This window comes from Narcine bancroftii, chromosome 9, assembly GCF_036971445.1.
Source record: "Narcine bancroftii isolate sNarBan1 chromosome 9, sNarBan1.hap1, whole genome shotgun sequence".
Lineage (NCBI taxonomy): Eukaryota > Metazoa > Chordata > Chondrichthyes > Torpediniformes > Narcinidae > Narcine > Narcine bancroftii.
In genome coordinates, this window is record NC_091477.1 from 103305245 (window position 1) to 103329035 (window position 23791).

Consider the following 23791-nt stretch of genomic DNA (forward strand, 5'->3'; position numbering starts at 1 on the left):
AGTGTCTGAGGGCTGTGGTCTGGCCTTAGCAAAGTAGACAGTGCACCATATTATAACAGAACCACCCTTGTCTAAGGGTTTGATAGCAAGGTTGGGATTGGTGCAGAGAAATTGCAGGGCAATGCATTCCAAGGAAGTAAAATTAGAATAGAAGAGTGGAGTGGTGAAGTTGAAATGACTGATATCTCAGTGGCAGCTGGAAATAGAAAAATCCAGAGCCGGCAGAAGTCTAGAACTGGGTGTTTGAAAGGAGTAAGAAGGTTTCAATGGGAGAAAGGGGAAAAGAATTTTTGTTGATATAGGCTCAGAGATGGAGGTAGTGGAAGAAGAATTCAGCATTGTGGCAGGAATATGGGGACAAGAACAAGGTCTCTACTGTCGACAGAGTGTTCCATGTTAGAGAGGGGAAGGTCAGGGGGAATAGTGAAGACCCAGCAGGGGTTGCAGTTGGGATCAGGAGGGAGGTGGAAGGGGTGAGAAGTTAGTATACCTTGCAATGATGAGAGGGAGGTAATGAATCTAATCAAAAAAGAAAAAGGAAGCACATGCAAGATCTAGGAAGCCAAAAATTAGGCAAGGTTCTGGAAGAATAGAAGGAGCGCAGCAAAACAAAAAGCTCAATCACAGCATTCAAAAGAACCATGAAATGTCCTTGATGAGCAGGATCAAAGAGAATCCCAAGACATTTTATACTTGTATTTAAAGCAAGATGATGACTCAGGAAGGATCTTAAGGATGATGCTTGGAGACAGAATGTGGGTGAAGTACTCAATAAGTACTTTGCATTGGTATTTATCACAGAAAAGGTCACTGAGGATAGCAATAGGTTGAATACTGTAGAGAACTCTAATGTGCAGTGTGGTGTGGTGGGAGGTTTTTATTTGAGGGCATTAAAGTGGGACAATGCAATATGGCAGTTTATTGAAAGAACTGAATTTTATATCATGTTCCAGCCAATTCAAATCTAAAGCAACAAATATCTGATCACTGTCACATTGAAAAGGCTGATGTTGGGTTGAGGGAGGGAGAGATACAATATACAATTTGCATACATTGATGCATTGCTTAAGTGCCAATTTTTAAATTATCAGCCTCATCATCAATGGTTTTCCTCATTTTCAAATATCTTTCTTGTTCCTGAAAAGCACTTCCAGCACTCCACTCTGTTAAATCGAGATTCATGGTAGTTCTCAATTGTTTAATTGATCCACGAGAGTCAGCCTTCATTTTATTAGCCTAGACTCCATATCTTTCTATTTAGACTAAACAGTTGGTCACTTCTCTCATGATATTTTATGCTTGGGTATTAAACTTTATTTGATAATGCATCTCGGTATGGCAGATGGCCATCTCCCATCGCATTCATATTATTTTTTACTAAAGATCCAATAGTGCATGATTGGTTCCTCTTTATACAATCCAGGTTCATTGGTTATTTATCCAAACCTTTGCAGAACTGTGCCCTCCTTCTTATCCCAGTCACAAGTTTTCAGGCATTTCCTATGCCTATTGGACTGTTTTCTTAATCATATTGACTTTAAAGTGATAAAATATGTAGAATTCATTCCAATATTTGACTTGTACAACACAATTCATGAAAAAACTTTAATCAATAGTTTGAAATTCTTAGAAGTCAAAATAGGATACCATGCAATTTTTTTGGACAAATCAACATATTTGAAAAAATGTCAATACAGTACAAAAATATATTTTCTAGCCAATCGAGAAAATTTCAACAGGTACAAAACTATCATGAGGCTTAGTAACACAAGTACTTAACAAAACATCAACCCTTTCACAAATGCATCTCTAATGTTAATAAAATTCAGTACAAGGTAAAGTATTTCCAAACAAGCTACAAACTTTCAAAGTGTGCCTTTACATTTTAGACAATTTTGAGCAACTATTACCGCTAGTTTGGCTTAAAAATTCAAATTTGTTGAATTTAAGAACCTGAATTAATTAAATAAAGTTTGTCTGAGATAAGTATTAAATTGAGAGGTGTTATCATTAGTACATCCATCTAGTCCTCCTCAGTTAGTGATAAACAGCTTACAGTACATAAAACCCTATTCCTTTCACAGCAAGATCTCTTAAAAGCAATGCTTTTTGTAAATTATCAAATCTTTTAAACTTTTCGGAGAAAGTGTTCAATGGGTTACCTTTAAGAATGAAAGTTTGTGGTCATAGTTTTAGCATTTTCTAAAGCAAATGAAACAAAGCCAATCTGTTGACTGTATCAGATTCCTGCCTATTAAGAATCAGAAGTAAAAAATCCTTTCATATAATGAGGGAGAACAGGATACTAACCTAGCAGCACATTTGTACAAATATATTTTGAACATGTGAAAATGATTGTGATATTTGGCAATTGAGGCCTAAATTATAAAACAAGTTGGGAAAAGTAGATTTAGATAGGTGATCATCTACAAGATGAATAAATGACAGTGTTAATGAATGCCACAAACTTTCATTAAGGTCCACAGCAACATTTCTTCAAAACTGTTCAACTCAATAGAAAATTCATCCATTACAGATGAATGTGTTTTCCTATATCCTACACTAATTGTGCTCCAAGTGAAAATGCCAATTCATACACAATTTTGTGGAAATTACTATATAACTGGTGGTCTATGCAAGTTCATTTGAACTCATTAATCAATTTCCTCAAAGGAATTTTTATGGTTAGGTAAATTTGTTTCAATTAATTGACAAAATATTTTACTCAGTCCTTTCTTAGTAAAGGAGAGAATAATTGCAATTGGCTTACTATATTTATAAAACAGTTTCTACTGCACTATTATATTAAATAAATTGATCAAAATGAAAAGAGTCAAGAAAGCCTGTAAAAGTGAAGCAGATCTGGACATTAACACTCATGTTATACAGATATTTGAGACAAAGTTTACTGCGCAACCCATCAGGGATAATTTTTTTCTGTGCTCCCAACGAAAGTTTAGGAATCCTTTCTTTTAAAATAAATTTTATGCTCTTCACTCGGGACAAAGTTGAAATTCCTAAATCAATCACATTTAGTTTTTAAAAACAAATGTTAAGTGGTTTGAATTACATTCACACACAAAAATCTGAAAATTAGACATTTGAGGGAAATCCCTAAATTTATCTAACCATCTCCACTTTTTCCTCACTGTAATTACATGGAGTTTTAATCAATTGTTCAGAATATAAATATTAGTGCATAGCATGTCCTCATTTTCATTTTACTTTATAGCACAATTAATCTGCAAATAACATACAGGGAATATTTAAAACTGATTATTACCTCTGGAAAAAAAAGTTTTAATTCTAGAGGATCAATTCTCAGCTTAGCTTTTGTCTTTACCAAGCAGTACACGTGTAAGCCAATTAATATTCATCATGTATATAACATTGATGGTGTGATAAGAAACAATACAAATCCAAGGGTTTGGTGTCCCAGAATGAAAATAACGTCCTGATGAAAGAAAACTGACAAGCTCGCGAACTGCACAATTTTCCTTCAGATTTACAAATGTGGCAATCAGACCAGTTAGTACAACCTGGTGCACCAGGTCATTGGTTATCTCACCCACTTCACTTGGCCAAATGTGACAAAGACAAAGCAGTATTTGAAGCGAGCAAGGGAACTGCACTATTGTTTTGTGTCAAGTATTTTTCAGAATTTAATATCCATTTCTATAGAAAAACATGCCCAAAAGAGAATTATTTTCTTTAAATTTCCAGGTCCTGACATAGCTATCGAAAGGCAAGATAACACTAACTTCTAGCACAAACTATGAGGAAAATGTTGAAGGGTTACAAACTTCAATTATCTTTGTTGGTAAAACAGGAAGTTTTGGTACGTTTTAAGTTTTAAATTGATGCAAACTGACTAATTTATGGATATTGAGCATTAATCACACTGGATCATACAATGCCAATCGAGTTCTTCTTTTTAATCCATTGTACCCCACTGAATGGCCCCATTGAAATTAAACCTGTATTAATGGGATGAAGAATTGAACCCAGGACAAGAAGCATATGCTGACAGAGTAATTAATTTGTTAATTAAAGCTACTCTACAAAAATCAGTCTTAAATCTGGAATGAGCTCAGAAATAATGCAGGGTTCAGTTAATTAATGTGTCCATATTGTTAGTCACTAGATGTTTTGGAATTAAATTTTAGATAAACTATTACTATAAAATCAGAGGATTTATAATCATAGTTCTTAATGTATCACTTTTGAACAAACTGATTTAAAATCTGATCTCTTTCAATGTAATGCATAAAGATTAAATGTATACGTACACACAAAATTAAGTTATGAAACTTTTTTAAAAAATCAAGAAACTAAGCCAAAGACGCAAAACAACTTCCACACCTAAAGATTTACTAGTTCACAATTCCAGGATGCCTATTACTTGAAATGCACACACTCTTGTCAGTGCAGAGAAAAACTTGCTATCTATAGCAGAGCAGGATCGATGACATTGGAGATGGAATGACTTGTCTTCTCTTGTGAGGAGAGATGGAATAGAATAGTGACACATAACTAGAAGAGTTCACAAAACACTAAAAAATGATTTAAATTAAGAGGCAAAATGAAATTACCTTCACATGTAAATCACTGACTCAAATTTGCATACAATGGAAAGGATTCAGAGACTTCTCCGAAATATGTAGCTATAATTTTTACTGTATCTGGACAACAAAAGCCAAAATATTTAGAGACATTTATGCAGTGTCTTAAAAACACTGATTTGTACAGGCCATGCAATTAGTTTGAACATGGCTTTTAATTGGATTTTCTTCTACATAATGATGAAGATATACTTGATGGATAGGAAAGGACATAGTTTTACTTTTAACAAGTTTTTGGATATTAGATTTACAAGCCACCAAAATGCTTGAAACACTTGGTGGGATGGAAGAGAAATTTCGTGCTTTTAAAATTTTAAAGTCCTGAAAGTAAATGAGTTTTCAAGTCATACAAGATCAAAGACAATTAATTGAAATATTCAGGATGCAAATCATGGTGGTAAATCATTAACAGAATTTTTGCTGTTTAGCAAATTACCACAGACACACAAACCAAATTTTATATTTGGCATTTTAACATTTTTAATGTAAAGAAAACTTGAATTCAATCAGCTAAAATGTGTTCACACAATTTAGAATTTATGAACTAGTTGGCAAAATGCTTCATGGCAGAATAATCAAAGCTGACTAGATAGTGTAATTAATTTATTTTGCATTTGATCTCAGCTCACCATTTTCTCCAACTAGATCTTTGCAGATAACAGCTTCTGGTGAACTGCACTAAAAACACTGGTACAAATCTCCTGTAATTTACCTTGAATCATTTGGTTTTCTATTTGTAAACTGTTGATGCTTGCACTTAATTGAAAAAAACTAATGAACAGGCAGAATCAGTCTTGAGTAGTTAGAAGTCAAAGTTCTCAATTAACCTGCACTAGTTGATGTTTTTAAATTTCTTTACATTTCTCCCCACCCCCCCCCCCCCAAAAATCTATCCAACTGGAGAAAAAAAGTGTTTCTTTTCCTTCATGTAAATAGTGCACTAGGAAAATGCAGCAATGCAAGGATATGTGTCAACATAGTATGGTTTGCAAAGAAGAAACACTTTTATCAATCGACAGTATAGTTGTCCCCAAAAGCCAGAGGTGAGAGAAGTCACTTTCGCATGTGTGGCCTCCCTCCACAAATGATGGACATCCTTTACGTGCCCATGAGAGGTCATCATTTGATTATAAATACATGGATGATATGGGGCCTTTCCTTCACCAGCAAAATATATATGGTTTTGCGGTGGTACTTCCATCATTTTGGCACAAATGCCCATGAAAACATCATCTATATAAAGGCTGGTGTTAAGGGTCATTAAGGCCTTGTAAACTTTTACTGCAACATCCTGAGACACAACATATCCAGCACCTGCTGTGTAATCTGGATAAGAAGGCCATTGATACATTTCATATGGAACATAGTATTTGCTTTCTTTGTTTCTTATGGGGGGTGCACCCCTGTGTACGCGACCTATCCAGAAGTTCATTATTTCTTTATCCAGTTGTAGCAAGTAGTTTATCAGGTTTGGAGTATGTATAAAAACATCATCATCAGAGGACATGACAAATTTAGCATTTTTGCAGAAAGTATTTGCCCACTCAAACTGAAAGATTAGTTTCAGTGTGAGGTTGTGAAAGTCATCATAGAAATCCTGTTGGATTAGGTCAGAATGTTGTTGATCTTCTACCAATAAGTTACGCTGTACTCTTTTTCTTTGGGAGAGGTCTTTGTGTATTCCCAAAACAAAAATTACTTTAATGATGGCCTTTAACTCTGAGTATATATATTGTTCATTACCCCAAGTCTGGCGAATTGCGTCCCGCCGATGACTGTTTTTAGGAGAGCTTTTCACGAACAGAAGAAGTAACACGTCCTGATCTTGACATTTGTTTTCATGGGTTATCAAGTATTGGTAATTGTGAAGGCGAGCTGCAATCTCCTTGTTCAGAGACATACTGTCATTCAAGAAACTGTACTTATTGATGAGATATCTGTAAGAATAGGACTTCAAATGACTAATGACATTTACATCTAGCTGTTCCCAATATATTAGGATAAAGCAGCAGGAAAAACAAGTGAGAACTAACTGGAGAAACTGACGTTTTCTCCTCCTGTACACAGTGGTCATCTTGAAAATGTTGCTTTTTGACAGCTAAGCAGAACTTAAGACTTTTGTGCTCTGCCTCTTGAGATTTTGGTGACGTCTTCCATAGCCGATTTAAAAAAAAATAAATACATCCAAGGACAGAATATTATCCAATAAATAAAATTAGATATAAAAATCAATGACGCATCTCTTTTGGTTCAATTATTGCAGATTTCCAGTGCTTTTTCCCAGGAACTAATTGGGCGATGTGTAGAGGAAAGTAAATAGAGTTGAAATCCATAGTCTTCATCTTTGATTGTGATTTTTAATTATACTCTACTTCTTGATTATTCAAACACCAGAGAATCTGTAAATAGTTAAAGAAAGTTCATTAGATTAAAAATGGGAAACATCACTAATGTAGGAAAAATAGCATGCACACTGGTGCAAACTTGTTCATTTGTCTGATGAATTTTCCTGCTTGAATACAGTGGAAGCCCGATTTAACGCGACCCTGCCTTTTGTACGATACAATTTCTTGGGGGGGACCCAAACGATCGCATTAGAACAACGGTCCACTGTACCTGTCACATACAATTATAGTAATGCTTATTCACCACTCAAAATCTAAACATTAAGTTTTAACTTCAAAATAAACCCAGGTTTTTACTTTAAATAGTAGAATTTTAACTATAGTGGGTGAGCACACAGGGGTGAAGGAACACACTGTACATCGAGGGCAACATCTTTGAGTATCATTTGTCATTTAAAAATTACTTTTACCAAGCCTTAGCTGGAAGTGACAATGTCAACAGGTATGACCATTAAAAGGTTACATCTTGGCACATTATTACACTCAAGGCGTCCAACTCTAATGCTGCAGCAAGTTTTCATCCCGTCTTCAAAACACACAAATGCTCGAGGAACCCAGCTGGTCCTGTAGCATCTATTACTAATGTTTCGGGCCCCAAGCCCTTTTTAAAGGTACAGCTCTTTACCACCTATGGACGCTGTGGGATTGGCTGAGTTCCTCCAACATTTCTGTGTTTTGACTACAGCATCTGCAGACTTTCGTGTTTCACCTCTTCTCCTACCTCACTTGTATACATGTTCAGAAACTTTGCCAGATTTCAGATTTATTGTCAGAGTACATACATGACATCACATACTACTTAATCATTTTTTCCTGTGGGAGAGGCAGAATTACCCCTTATTAGGAGTGCAAAAGTGGGAGAGGCAGTATTACCATTTATTGGTAGTGCAAACGTTGTACACAACGTACACATGGAAACTGACTGTGCAATACACAGAGGAGAAAAAAAAAGTGCAAAAGTACAAGTCCTTAACCAATTGAGTTTGTTGTTGAGGAATATGATGGTGGAGGGGTAGCAGCTGTTCCTGAACCAGGTGGTGTGAGTCTTGTGGCACCTTTCCCTCCCTCCTGATAACAGCAGCAAGAACCAAGCGTGTGCTGGGTGGTGTGGACCCTCAATAATTGGTGCTGCTCTCTGATGGAGCATTCCCTGTGGATGTTCTCGATGGTGTGGAGGGTTTGCCTGTGATGTCCTGGGCTGTGTCCATAACCTTTTGCAGGGCTTTATGCTTGGGACTATTGGTGTCCCTATGCCAGTCAGCAGACTTTCCACCACACATTTGTAGAAATTTGCCAGGGTTTCCAATGTCATACTAAACCTCTGAGGAAGTAGAGGCACTGATGTGCTTTCTTCAAGATGTCATTAGTGTGTTGGGTCCAAGAAAAATCCTCTGAGATGGTGACTCCTAAAATTTTCTCACCCTACCCACCTCCAATTCCCCAATGGTCATTGGATAGTACACATCTTGTTTTCCATTCCTGAAGTCAACAATCATCTCCTTGGTCTTGGTGACATTGAAGTGCATCATTCAACCAAGTTTTCACTCTCCCTCCTGTAAGCTGATTCAACACCCCTTTTTATACAACCCACTATCATGGTACCATCAGCACATTTATAGATGGTGGTGTTGTTGCACTGAGCCACACACTCATAGATGAAAGCGAGTAGAGCAGGGGGCTAACAACGCAGCCTTGTGGTGCTCCAGTGCTGATGGAGACAGTGGAGGGGATGTTTTTATCATTCCTCGCTGGAGGTGAGGAAATGAAGGATCCAATTACACAGACAGCTACATTAAAGAAAACCTCATCTTGTACAACTCTCATAGCTCATTATCTCAATTACATGTTTTTCCAGCTGGAAAAGTGGAAGCTCACAATCCACAGACAAACCACTTAAAGATTTCTACTTTCTTGGATTTCTCTTCTGACAGTTTGTCCATGCCATTTCCTTTGAAAGAATATAAAAAGCATTTTTGTGTACATCTTATTATAAATTTCACTTAAGGAATTCTATCTTAAAGCCCACAGATAACAAATATCATCTTTATTAGAGATAATTGTTAAGAGCCCAGAGGACCTATAAACCCAGCAGCGATAGATATTCACCAAGACAAATAGTTACTTAAACAAAAGTTGCTTTTAATTATCTTTAAACATTAAAACAAATCATACTTTAACTTATCACTATTAACTAACCTAACTTAACCCCCTTCTAATTCTAAGTGCACGTGTGTGTGTGTGTGTGTGTGTGTGTGTGTGTGTGTGTGTGTGTGTGTGTGTGTGTGTGTGTGTGTGTGTGTGTGTGTGTGTGTGTGTTCACGGTCCAATCTCACTTCATTCCTCCAACTTCACAGGTTGCAGGCAATTCTTATACAGTGCACAGAATTTAACATTTATAAAATTCACCAGACTTGAAAGGTAAATGGTTACCACTCAGGAAGGTTCTTGTCGGTTTTCAGAGAGATTTGTTGTTCCAGGACACCCACAACTGATTCCTTTTTAATCAGCCCCTCCAGTGCCTTGCTGACTAAACCTGCCCCCTCAGGGTTCTTCAGATGATAGCCTCTTTCTTTCAGGTCACCACAGAGTTCCTTTTTGTTTCTCTTATTCCAAGTGAAACATTAGGCAGCCAGTCTTCTCCTCTTGCATGAACCACAAGAGCTTTGACCAGGCTGAACTAAGAACCCGTCTTCCAAATGGGGTTTTCCACAAGCTTGCCAGCTTGTCCTGTTCCAGTCCCAGCTGCTGTTGCTGACTGTAACACTGTAGAAGTGATCTCTGTCCCTCTCTGACTGAGAGAAAACTCGTTTGATTCTCTCTGCTTGCAAAACCACATAACCCTCTTAGAACAGCAAGTTTCCCTTCAGACTGCCTGCAGCTCTGACACCTCTTTCGTCTCTTGCCTTTTAGTAAGTAACAATCCATTAGTGAAGTCTCTTGGGAACTCTCCAAACCTCTTGCAAAGGCTGGGGGACCGATATGTCTAGCATGAGCAGAGCTTCAGTATTTCAAATAAGATCTGTTTTAAAGTGTTTGTATGTGACCTACTCTAACAAACCTTCCCCAATTTATCTCCCAAAAACAGATCTATATACTCTGTCACATAGGCTGATGAGAGAAATAAAATGTGATTTTGGTTTATTGTGTGGGGTTTTTCTACAGAGACTGTTGAATTTATTTGTGGGGGGTAGCTTTACTTGAACTTCAAGCTGTTGGTGTACTAAGTTTGTGTCACATTATGTACCTTGAAATCACCTATTAGATGCACAATGCGCTGAGCATGGTGAGTAATTAGGACACCCTTTGCACTATACTAGTTTATTAAATCATATATTGCACAATCTTGACAAAGTTGAAAGAAGCTACTCAGACACAGCAACACAAGAACAGCAGATATAAATATAGAAAACAGGAGCAGGAGATAACCATTAGGCCTTGTTCCACTATCCAATATAATCATGGCAAATTATTCACTTGTTTAGTCTGTTCCACCAGCTAGCTGTCAGCATGACCTAGCTCACTGGTTTCTCATTCTGATATTGTTCTTGTATTACCCCCATAAACAATACTGCAGAGAAATACCATATACAGTACATATATACTCAAAAATAGATTTTAGTTTTAACACAGCAAACTAAAATATGTGAAAGTGGGGGAAAATACAATAAAACCCAGACTGAACTGCTTACAATCACTCAACAAATGTAGCTGAAACAGCTGGATTACAATTTTCATTGCCTGGCTAGATCATGAAAACAATGGGATGCAAAACCAATGCAATGGCAATTTTGAAGAACAAGCAGAAAATTAAACAAATATCAACCAATGTTTCAGGCTGATTGGGCAAAAATCATCCCTGCTACATTCTGATGAAAGTCCTCGACATTCAATTTGGACCCCAAGAAATCTTTAATTCACCACAAGAACAGAAAGCTTTCTGATTATTTACATCATTCTCTCAGGGGCAGTGATTCACTACTGCGAGGAATCACAGAGGATGCAAAAGCATTGATTACTTTCTGGGAAGGGACTTCAATACTCATTACCTGCCACTCCTAGTTTGGCAGAGTTCTTAACAAAGTTGTCAGAGTGGACTTTCCAGTTGGCAAAAGAACCAAAATGACAGTATTGCACCTTATCTGGTCTTCAAAATGCTATTGCAGATGCATCTCTTCATGACAGTTGGTAGGAGCGAGTACTGCACATTTCCTTAGGAAATGAAACCTCGTTCCTACACCACCAAATTGAGTAGGTCAATAAACATCCAATTCAAATCAATCATCAGATAGCGCATAATAAAAACTGCATTTCACCATAATCTCCAACCACACACCTTCACTCACCATGAACAACCCCAGAAGAGCACATTAGAAATAAAACCAAGGCGAGGTACAAACCCAATGAGGATATCGAACATATTAAACACAAATATGATAGTCTAGAGTTATAACATCTCAAATCATGGAAATTTGAGCAGTGCTACATCCAGTCATGAAAGGCAAAGATAAATGAATGTGGAAACTTCAAGAACTATCCTCAAAAGATAACAACTAGTCTGTGAATGCAAATAGAATTTAAAAGCAGCCACAACAATGTTTCAACAGCGGATTAGGATTTTTAAAAATGCCATGTGCAACTCAAAATTAAATGAGACAAAGGATATAGGAATAATAACAAGATACAATTAGAAATGCATTATAGTGAACATGGTTACATTAAAAGAGGTGTACATGTTTTAGGAAGGCATTTACCAACTTCAGGACTCAGTTATAAATGCTGTGGCTTCCTGTAAGATGAGAAATTGTTAAGAAGGGTGATTTGAATAAGTGCAGATGATCAGAATTGTAGAGTTAAGGAAATGAGATCAAGTTGGTCTAAACTGGCCAACAAATGCTCAAGGGGAAAAGAGCCGAGTGGAATGTTACGCCAGGTAGCTGAGTTTTGAATAATTTTAAAAGTAGCATTAGAAGACTTGAATTCATCAGAACAGGCAAATCTGGGTATAAACAAAAACAGGCATAGTGATGGTTTTCTGGGGGTGGGGGGGGGGGGGGGGAGGTGAAGAGTAGACTCTTGGCATTTTACAGTAAACTATGAGAAACTATAATCAGCCTCATTCATTTTCAGATGGCTGCCATGGAAAATAGAGTTAGATACCAAAAAAATGTTTTATGTCAGAAAATAAAGGAACTAGTTTTACTAGCAAATTGGAGGAAATATTTTGCTCAACCTGTGAAATGTATGAGGCAAGTTGTCTGAGAGGAAATAGAATTAGAGAAAAGCAAAATTCCAGAAAAGGGTCATCTTCAGCTGGGAGTGCAAAATAGATAGTGTTTTTTCACAACCACCAGCCAAGATTCCAGAATTTAATGTTATCAATTAATGCTGCATATTATCAAAAACAGCTAGATGCATAGGAAAATAAAATCAATAGTTCCCACAGATACAGTGTGTAAGATCTGCAGCCATACCTCAGATTAAATAGTCCTAGCCTGAGGGCCACTCTGACCTCCCAAAATCTCTATTATTCATACTGTAACTTAAGCAAACACAAGTACAAAACCTTAACACCATTCAAAACAATTCATTTGATCAGCAACCTATCCACTGCTTTAAGCATGCATTCTTTCCACCACTAGTACACTATGCCTACTCTGTGCATTGTATACTAATACAACCAAGGAGGTTTTTTGAATAACTCTTTCAATGTGCATAACCTACTAAGAGAAAGAGCCAAAATGCTTGGGAGGAGCTGTAGCTCCAAGTCACACAACCTTATTATTTGGACCTTATTATTCCATCATTATCCACTGCCTAGTCTTGCCAAAAGGAGAATTTTCATAACCTGATTTGCAGCAATCCTAAAAATGGCACGCTATCCGAAGATCAGTCTCCATCAAAAAGATTTTTCTCCAATTTATACACAATTTCAGTATTATAATGATTAGCACATTATAATTGTTGGTGCCACTGCACGTTGAAAAGACAAATCATTATTCAACTACATCCAAATTGGATGACAATGAACCCTAACATCACCACATCCCTTTTGCACAACTATAACATGACACCAATTCTTGTATTCAAAGGCTTGTCCCAAGAAGACAAGCATGCCAAGCAACTTCACAACATGATTACCTGTGTTCCCTCTGTCCCTGTCTCTTCTCTGCATTTTGAAAAATGCACTATTTTTAAACTTTTCTCAGTTTATACAAACTGAATCAATCATCATGTTTCTTTCTCTGCATGGCTGTCAACAAGGCTGCCACACCTTTCCAGTTTGATTTCCTATCTTTTCATATGCTGAATAATTTAGTTTCACAAAAAAAATTCTCAATTATTCTGTACAACTAAAATCCCATTCTTAAATTGATACAATTATACTTTGTAAAATATAAACTCAGTTTACAAGGGTGTGCATTAACTTTTAATACTATATCAAAACTGTGACTTTTTTTAAAGAATCCACATGAAATATGATATACCAATATTTATTTGCATCAGATGCAATCTATGCTTTACTTCACAAGTTCAAAACCCATTTTCTGACAGTAGTTTTTGTACACCTCCAACTGTCTAACTCAAATGCACAGAATAGGAAAACTGCTTTACAACTATCTTAGCTATTTGGATACAGATAACATGAAAATTGGTGGCGTATGGATAGCAAGGAATATTTCCAAGCAGGATACAGATCAGATGGAAAGGTGGGGAGAGTGTTGGCAGATAGAACTTAATCCTGACAATTGTGAGGTAATGTATTTTGGAAAGTTAAACAAGAGTGGAAATTATATTGTAAATGGCTGTAACGAAGGAATGTTAACAAAGAGAGGTTGAAGAATGAGGGTGGAAGTAATACAGTAAATTGTAGGCACCAAGAAATATTGATGAAAAGAGGCTGAGGGATCAAATTAAATTTATTGTCATCTGATTGAACCCTATGAAACAGCATTCTCTGGTCCGAGTGCAAAACACACAGCCACACAACCAGATATAACACACTAAGACAAACAATACATATGCAGGACAAGTATTCATATATACAAATAAATACATATTTCTCTGTAAATATGAGAGTCTTGGATGGTTAGTGTGAGCAGTTCCTTTAGTAGTTCGGCATTCTCACTGCCTGTGGGAAGAAGCTGTTCCTCAGCCTGGTGACGCTGGCTCTGATATTCCTGTATCTCTTTCCCAACAGGAGCAGCTGAAAGATGCTGTGTTTGGTGTGGAAGGAGACCTCAATTATTTTACACACCCTCTTCAGACAACAATCCTGGTAGATCACATTGATGGGGAACGTGGAGTTAGGGGGGAGAAGGAGAAAAATCCAGTGGTCCTCTCAGACAATCATGGTCCTGTGGATTGACCTCCCATCTATTTCTCTGCAGCAACCAAACCACACTGTGATACAGCCAGTCAGGATACTCTTGATAAAACTCCTGTAGAAAGTTGACAATGGTAGTCAGTAGACTTGCCTGCTTCAATTTTCTAAAATGTCATGTGAAAAGATTAAATAGTCATTTGACTCACTGGTTTGGTGGTCTTTCTGGAAGTTAAGTTTACCAAATTACTGGTTTCACTTGATTCTGAAGTAATTCTTGATAAGGAACCACTTGGGTGTAAAGGTTATGAAGATTATAAAATTGATGGAATATTTCCCCATCTATTGCAGCTTATAAATGGCATCTTTTTTCACCCTTACAAAACACATTTTATTTTGCACCCACCTGCTATTCTTCCCATGTCCCTCAAAATTTCCTGTGCATTGTCTAGCCTGATTTAAACCAACATTATTCCACCCAAAGTTTTCTTTTATTCTCACTCTCTCCAGAGAGAACATTCTTTGACGTATCCCTCTTAAGGCTACAAATTGAATTCCCTTATCTGTCCTGATATGCTTTGCCTACACATTCAGCTCAACCAATTCCCATCCCTCTGCACAGAATGGATGGGTGGGTAAAGTTGTGCTCTCTTTCTTAACATTCAAAGATTAACACAATTTGAAACATTAAACCAAAGAAGAATGTAGTATTTAGAAACCAATCTTTGTCTTTTGAAAAGCATCAAAATCACTAAATGCCTAAACATGACTAATTCCACATCAGCACAGAATTCTAACCATTTTCAGAATTACATTCTATTTTCACATCTTTGATGAAAACAAAACATTTAGATTACATTTATTCATAACTTAATATGACAACAGAAAAGTGCCTAAAGGCCTCCATTTGCAACTGCCAGATGACATCACTAGTACAAGAATTTAGAAACTCTGGTGTGATTTCAAAAAAGACATGACACAGGTAATTATTGAAAGCATTCTGAACTTTTGCTTAATGCTGAGTATTCAATGGAAATTCACAACTCAAGAAACCCAACTTCTAAAAATTACTAAATGCATTTCTGGTGAGAGTTAAAAAAGATTTGTAATGTGATTTATAACTACAAAGGAACTTTCTGAAGTTACATTACAATTGAAACCTTTTACTATTAACCCCTTTCATCAGAACATTTTTGAATAACCATTGCCAAAAGAAACATGAACACAAACTGCAACTCTTGCAGTTAGTTTATGTAGAAATCTTTAGTAAACTTTATTCAGATGTTACCCAAAGCAATATTTTTCTTAATTCCATGCTTAGTCATCATCCTATAGCACAAAAAAAGACCCCCTCAACCCAACATGTCCATGCTTACCAAGGTAGTTCCTACATTCAGCACATATCCCTCCATATTTTATATCCATGTACCCATCTAAATTCTTTTTGAATGTTATGATTGACTGTGCTGCTACCACTTCCTCCAATCACCATCTGATGAAAGGGTCCTGAGGTCCCTTTGAAATCTCTGCCCTCTATTTTTAGATTTGCCTGCCTTGGGTAAAAAGCCCATTTATCTTGCCATGTTCCTCAATTTTATAAACCTCTTTCCAGTACTACACACCAGGAAAAAAAAGTCTCAGTCCATCCAGCCTGAATCTTGATATATTTTGTGTAAAGCTGCACACAATACTCCCAAGTGTGGTCTCATCAACAATTTGTAACATGACGTCCCTGCTCCTGTATTCAAACAAGCATGCCAAATGCTTTCCTCACCATTCTGAAATGTTACATTTGATGGAACTACAAACCTGTAACTCTGAGTCTCTTTGCATTGAATCATAGAACACGATAGCACAGACACAGGCCCTTTGGCCCATCTAGTCCATGCCAAACTATTATTTTGCAGAGTTCCATTGACCAAACAAATGTTTACAACAATTGAATACAAATTTCCTTATAGAAAATGTAATTAGCTCTATTGAACCTCACTCCACGGCTGCTAATTATAGATTGATGTCACCTCAGATACTCGAGAAGGGCTGAGTGGGGATGGGGAAGAATTCCCTGCCACTGCCTTGCGTGCAATCTCCGCTGCTTATTTTGTATTTTTTTCTTGACCTCACTTAATCAGACAGTGGGAAAACTATTACAGACTGATCAAAAGTGATTCAGGAGAATGTCACATTATTAAAATTTCAGTTATGAGAAAAGCAACTTCATTCACATAGAAATACTTTAAAAAGGCAGTGTGTGTATATATATATATATATATATATATAAAAGGAGGGACTTGTTCAACTTCATGAGAGCTTGAGGTTTAGTTGTCCACTATGGGATAATGATGGTTCCTTTCAGTCAGTTTGTTGGGTTTGTATGAGGATACCCCACTCCTCAGAAAGAAAAAGCATGTGCATGAATGGATTTAGGTGAGTAAGGGGTTGCACAGGTCCAGACCCATCTTCTCGACATCCCCTCCCAGATCCAGCGGCAAGGTGAAGTCCAAGACGGCTGGGGGAAGTTTCGTTGCAGTGAATGTCCTGACCAAGCTTCGATGCAAGGGATGCCCTTTCCACGCTTCACGGTATGTGAAGGTGATGACTAAACCCACAAATTGGCATAACCTGTATTGCACTAACTAAACAAGTAGAAGTTGGTTCAACTGTACTGGATCAAGGAAAATTTATATAATGGAGCTTAATGGAAAGAGAAGACTAATTGCAATTCCTCACCAAAGTCCAAACTCCTTACTTTACATCAGAAGAGGTCATCATTTAGCCCCAAGTCTATGCCACTAATAAAAATCCCATTTCCTTATTTACCTCCTTGTAATCTGTTTATTTTCATGGCCTAAACTCCACCCTGATTTACAAATACACACCTATACTGGAGCAAATTAACAGTAAGCAATTAGACTCAAGGATTTAAAAAAAAACAGCTGGAGGAACACAGCATCTGTGGAAGGAACTGGAGGATTGTCAATACTACCCTTCCTATGAACTGCAATAATTGGCACAAAGCCATTCCTTTAAATACTTCAAAGAAAGATAATGTTGAATGAATTTACAAGCATCCAGAGAAAAGAGTCCACTGGGGAGCATCCGGAGAAAAGAGTCCACTGGGGAGCATCCGGAGAAAAGAGTCCACTGGGGAGCATCCGGAGAAAAGAGACCACTGGGGAGCATCCGGAGAAAAGAGTCCACTGGGGAGCATCCGGAGAAAAGAGTCCACTGGGGAGCATCCGGAGAAAAGAGTCCACTGGGGAGCATCCGGAGAAAAGAGTCCACTGGGGAGCATCCGGAGAAAAGAGTCCACTGGGGAGCATCCGGAGAAAAGAGTCCACTGGGGAGCATCCGGAGAAAAGAGTCCACTGGGGAGCATCCGGAGAAAAGAGTCCACTGGGGAGCATCCGGAGAAAAGAGTCCACTGGGGAGCATCCGGAGAAAAGAGTCCACTGGGGAGCATCCGGAGAAAAGAGTCCACTGGGGAGCATCCGGAGAAAAGAGTCCACTGGGGAGCATCCGGAGAAAAGAGTCCACTGGGGAGCATCCGGAGAAAAGAGTCCACTGGGGAGCATCCGGAGAAAAGAGTCCACTGGGGAGCATCCGGAGAAAAGAGTCCACTGGGGAGCATCCGGAGAAAAGAGTCCACTGGGGAGCATCCGGAGAAAAGAGTCCACTGGGGAGCATCCGGAGAAAAGAGTCCACTGGGGAGCATCCGGAGAAAAGAGTCCACTGGGGAGCATCCGGAGAAAAGAGTCCACTGGGGAGCATCCGGAGAAAAGAGTCCACTGGGGAGCATCCGGAGAAAAGAGTCCACTGGGGAGCATCCGGAGAAAAGAGTCCACTGGGGAGCATCCGGAGAAAAGAGTCCACTGGGGAGCATCCGGAGAAAAGAGTCCACTGGGGAGCATCCGGAGAAAAGAGTCCACTGGGGAGCATCCGGAGAAAAGAGTCCACTGGGGAGCATCCGGAGAAAAGAGTCCACTGGGGAGCATCCGGAGAAAAGAGTCCACTGGGGAGCATCCGGAGAAAAGAGTCCACTGGGGAGCATCCGGAGAAAAGAGTCCACTGGGGAGCATCCGGAGAAAAGAGTCCACTGGGGAGCATCCGGAGAAAAGAGTCCATTGGAGGTGGACATGATCAATTGGCAAAATGTGGTCAAGTGGTATGCTGCTTTATATAGGAAACCTCATGATTGTATAGTCAGGCACCCAGATCAAAGATTCAACCTCTTTGGCAAGGTGCTTTTCACTGGTCGATGCCAAAATCCCCAAACACGGGGGTCATTTGGACTTTTAAGACAGCTGAAGCAGAGGTTATCAGTAGATTCATTGCCTGTTTTTTCTTCTTCAATACATTCATGAGATACCCTGGAATCTGGACGATGTCAAGGACTACTTGGTCCCACCTCATCTCGTCCAACCCTCAAGTTGGTCAGTGAGCCTGGATGTCGAGAAGGGGCAGAATAATACAAGAGAACCACAGAAGTGACTGAATCCTGAGCCAAAGGGTGGGTGAGGAGGGAGAAAGAACCAGGGAGCCTCACTGAGGATAACGTGTCTGATGCAGAGAGCATTTAAGACGCACCTCTCTTTTGGGCTTGAACTTGCCATAAACCAGATCAAACGATTACAATCTGGTTCACGGCCATTCATTGCTGCGATGGAATTTGCTCTCATCCACCTCAAGCCCTGTCCCCACACACCAAGCCTCCACCAGCCCCCAAATTCCCATTAGAAAGTAAAGAGTGGAACAGACGCACCTCAATTCTAAAGTCAGGGCACCAGATCCCCGCCGGCTGCGCTTTTCCCTTTCACTTCCGTGCAACTTCGGCCAGCCTCAGGGCGCCAACCCGAAAAAAAATTGGCGGGACCCGCCAGGTCGAACCGCCCTGGACCCGACTGCCAGCGCCGGCCCGGATCGCGCCGAGGACGATCGAGCAACGAACACCCTCTGGCGTTGCCTGGGTCTCGGGGAGGCGGCAAAATGGCACTGGACCCCGACGGCGCATGCGTGGTTGCGGCTCATCGGGCGAGGCATCCCGGCGCGTGCACTGCGGGCCCGGGCCCCCTTGTGGGCAAGTGGCGGGGTCGCGCGCACTCAGTGTGAGGGCTGCAGGATCACGCCGAACCTCAAGCTGGAGGTAGGTCATTGGTCCTCCCGTCCCTGCTACATCTTTCTCCCAGCCTCCTTGTTTCTTGAAATGGGGGGGAGGTTGGATTTCTTTCCTGCATCCACTTGATCTCTGGGTGAAGATTTTTTTTTTGTCCTGAATTCTCTGTTGTCTGACTCTTAATTCTGGTTCTAGCAACCCCATCTGCGGGAAACATTGAAGCTGTGGCCAATGTTATGGGCCCAGAGGACCCCAAAACCCTGCAGCAATAGAAATTCACCAAGACTTACTGGTTGCTTAAACAAAAGTTGCTTTTACTTATCTTTAAACGTGAAAACAGGATCAGACATTAACGTATTACCCTTAACTTAACCCCCTTCTAATTCTCAGTGCACATGTATGTAATTTGTGTAAGTTCAGAAAAGTTATTGATTCACTTCTCACTCCTCCAAGTTCACCAATATCGGGCATTTCTTCTATTGTGCACAGAATCTAACATTTATGAATATCACCAGGTGCTTGAAAGGTAAATGGTTACTGCCCAGGAAGTTTCTTGTCAGTTTTCAGAGAGATTTGTTGCTCGTTGGACACAAACTGATTCCTTCCGATCACCCACATCAGTGTCTTGCCGAAGAAACTTGCCCCACCAGGGTTTTCTAGATGATAACCTCTTTCTTTCAGGTCATCACAGAGTTCTTTTTTGTTTCCCTTATTTCAAGTGAAACATTATGCAGCCAGCCATCTCCTCTTGTATGGACAACAAGGCCTTTTGACCAAGCTGAACTAAGAACTCACAATCTGTATTCAGCTGCTGCTGCTGAACAGTAGAACTGAATTCCCCCCTCTCTCTCTCTCTCTCTCAGAGAAAACCACATGACCCTCTTAGAACAGCAAACTGTATTCAGACTGCGGCACCAGACCCAATCTTTTGAGTTCATTCATCTGTTGCTTTCCAAAACAATAATCCATTACTCCGCAGCATGTCCAATTAACATTTACTTGTGAAGTCCTTATAGGCATTCTTCAAAGTTTTTGCAACGGCACATAGAGGCTGGACTGTCTGGCTTGAGCAGAGTTCTGGCATTAGATCTGTTTTGAAGTATTTGTATGTGTCCTACACTAAAAAACCTACCACAATTGATCTCCTTTAAAACATATCTATGTACAATATAAAATATAACATAATCTGTCACGCTACTCAGTCAAGGATCTCAAATAATTCCAATAAAAAATGCATTCCTTGACTCAAATCCTCTTCCAATAAAAACCAACAAAATGTATGCCTAATTCCTGCAAGTTAACATTCATACAGTCAAAGGTTACATAGCCCTTTTGGCCCAATTCATCCAACCTTTCTTGGGCTAGTCCCATTTGCCTGCACTTGAATCATATCCCTCTAATCCTTTCTTATCCATGAATCTGTCCAAATGTCTTGAAAAGTTGCAACTGTACCTACCTCTACAGTTTCCTCTGTCATCTCATTCTATTTGACATACTTCTGCCATACGTCGATGCCAGATATTTGAGTGTGTCAATTGACAGAAGTATGTGCAATCGCTGTTATGAAGGAGAATATGCTGGTGAAGTTGAAAAGTCTGAAGGTAAATAAATCATCTGGACCAGATGGACTACACCATAAGGTTCTTTAAAGGGTAGCTGAGGAGTTCCCTGTTTGAGTAAAGTAACACACTTTTATAACTGCTCCTAACCTTTTCAGCACCCATACCTCACTTTTTAAATATACTTTTTCCTTAATGTAGAGTTCTTTCTTAGTTTTAGTTCTTCTCCTTTCCCAGTTTATTTTACATATGAGATCACCTTGTGGAGCTAAAGCTAGGAGAAAGAAGGACGAAGCCTTGACTTCTGAAGATTTTGCCTCTTTGATGAAATACATTTCTTTGGCTTGACTTCGCGGACGAAGATTTATGGAGGGGGTAAATGTCCACGTCAGCTGCAGGCTCGTTTGTGGCTGACAAGTCCGATGTGGGACAGGCAGACATGGTTGCAGCGGTTGCAGGGGAAAATTGGTTGGTTGGGGTTGGGTGTTGGGTTTTTCCTCCTTTGTCTTTTGTCAGTGAGGACAGTTAAGGACTTGAGAAAAGACGTTAAAGAGTTTAAAAAGGAATCAAAAGACATGCAGGCCTCTCATGCTCAAGTTACTGAAAATTTGGGGGATTTATGAGATTTCATCAAAGAACATGACTCCAAAATTAAGGAACTGTAAAAAAGCAGTTGAAGTTCATAATTCCATTCTGGATGATGTACAAACTGATAATCTGAAATTTTAAAAAATCTATCGATTTGTCATTGAATAAGGTCGCAAATTTGGAAGCAAGAAACAGAAGAAACAACTTGAGAATCATGAATTTGGATGAGAGAACTGAATCAGGCCAGCTTTCCAAATTCTTCACTTAGGTTTTTGGACATAATCTGTTGCCAACTCCCCCTGAAGTCAACAGAGCGCACTCATTCATCTCGAAACCTGATCCTGATATGAAGCCTCGATCAATCGTTCTTTGCTTACACCGGTTCCAGATCAAAGGTCAACTTCTAAGAGAGTCCCAACACAGAGGGATTTTAAAATATTGGAATCAGAACATTAGGACCGTGGATGACTACCCAACTAAAGTCATGAAAGAATGATCTATATATAAAGAAGTAATCTTCCAACTCTATAATGCCGTCTTAAAACCATCATTGTGCTTCCCAGCTAGTTTGAGAATCATCTTACCAGACAATACCAAGAAGTGGTTACTTTCTCCTAAGGCTGTGGCTGATTTTCTGAAAGATGAGTAAACATGTATTTACTGACTCTTTATTTTGTCTCTTTTTGATACCAGTACTGGAAAAAATCTTTTGCTTACTTTGCAATAAATTTAAACTGATGTTTCACAAGACTTGTATGTTGTTCTTTATCTGTTTGATTAAAGTATACATCTCCTGTTATCTTACTTTTTAACTTTTTATCTTTGTTATAAAGAAAGAGCGGTTTCTTATTGTTCTTCTTTTCCAATATGTGGTAATTAATGCTTTTGGTTAATAATTAATTACTGAATCTATGGGAATATTAAGATTGTCTTTTAAGTAGACACAATAGTTTTGCAGCTGTGTGAGCTTCCTTATTTTTTTATTTATAAATCTAGGATAACTGCCAGCAGCAAGTTCTGGGGACATTGCTTTGTCTGTGAGAGCAGTGGGGATTCACGGAGGGGGTGGGGTGGGTTGTTAGTTCAGTGAGGGATTTTTTGAAAGGCTATATTGGGTGTTCTATATTAGGCATGCCTTCAATTTTAATAATTTTGTATTATCGACTTCTAATTTCTCACATGGTCAAAGGTATTAAGGTTTTGTCATGGAATATTGTTGGCTTGAACCATCTGGTTAAATACCTAAAATTTTTTTTATCATATTTAAAAATTTCAAACCTGAGATTATTCTCTTACAAGAAACACACTTTCATTTACCTGATACCTTGTGATTTTTGAATTTTTGGAAGGGACAGCAATTCCACTCAGCTTTTTTTTGTTTAAAAAAATTAAAAATAAAGGTAATGATCTTTCAAGATTGTCTGGATTCTGCAGCAGTTCTGGAAAGTTGGAAAGTTGCAAATGTTACTCCACTCTTTAAGAAGAGAGGGAGACAAAAGACAAGACATTGGTAAGATGTTAGAATCTATGACGAAGCATGAAATTAGTGGGACATGGTAAAATAAGGAGGTCAACATGGTTTCTTTAAGGGAACATCTCGCTTGAAAAATCTTTTGGAATTTTTTTGAGGTAATCACATACATCAAGATGCTATTTATCAACTATATATTGGCAATCAACAGCATTATCCTATCAAAATTGATCAGAAAACTCGAAGACCTGGGCCTCAATACGCCAGTGTGTAATTTGATCCTGGGTTTCCTCAGCTCCAGACTATAATCAGTGAGGATTAGTAAGAACATCTCTTCCACAATCTCCATCAGTACCAGAGCACCACAGAGCTGTAAAATTAGTTCCCTGCCCTACTTGGTTTATACTTATGTCTGTGTCGATCAGTATGATAATAACACTATCTACAAATTTGCTGACAATACCAGGGTAGTGAGTTGTATGAAAAGGAGCAATGAGACAGCATACAGGAGGGAGATTGAAATATTGGCTGAATGATGGACTAACAACAACTTTCCACTCAATGTCACCAATGCCAAGGAGATGATTGTGGACTTTAGGAAGGAAAACCAGATTGGGTGATCTGAAGCCATGATAGAATGGTGGGACAGAATCGATAGGATTCCACTCGTATGTCTTATGGTCTTATATACCCACCACCCTCCATGTCCTCA

The 23791-nt window shown here is 38.8% G+C and overlaps 2 protein-coding genes across 2 annotated transcripts in view; one reads left to right on the plus strand and one right to left on the minus strand.

The window, feature by feature from the left end:
* Window positions 1–23791, plus strand: part of mcf2l2 (MCF.2 cell line derived transforming sequence-like 2) — a 144770-nt gene that overhangs the window by 52947 nt on the left and 68032 nt on the right. The gene's annotated exons all lie outside the window — the stretch shown is intronic.
* On the minus strand, window positions 1632–19335 carry b3gnt5a (UDP-GlcNAc:betaGal beta-1,3-N-acetylglucosaminyltransferase 5a). The gene is made up of 2 exons (XM_069897098.1): window positions 19111–19335; window positions 1632–7021 (listed from the first exon to the last, which is right to left on the minus strand). Exon 2 carries the CDS (start codon window positions 6694–6696, stop codon window positions 5563–5565), a length of 1134 nt encoding a protein of 377 aa, XP_069753199.1. The 5' UTR covers window positions 6697–7021; window positions 19111–19335; the 3' UTR covers window positions 1632–5562.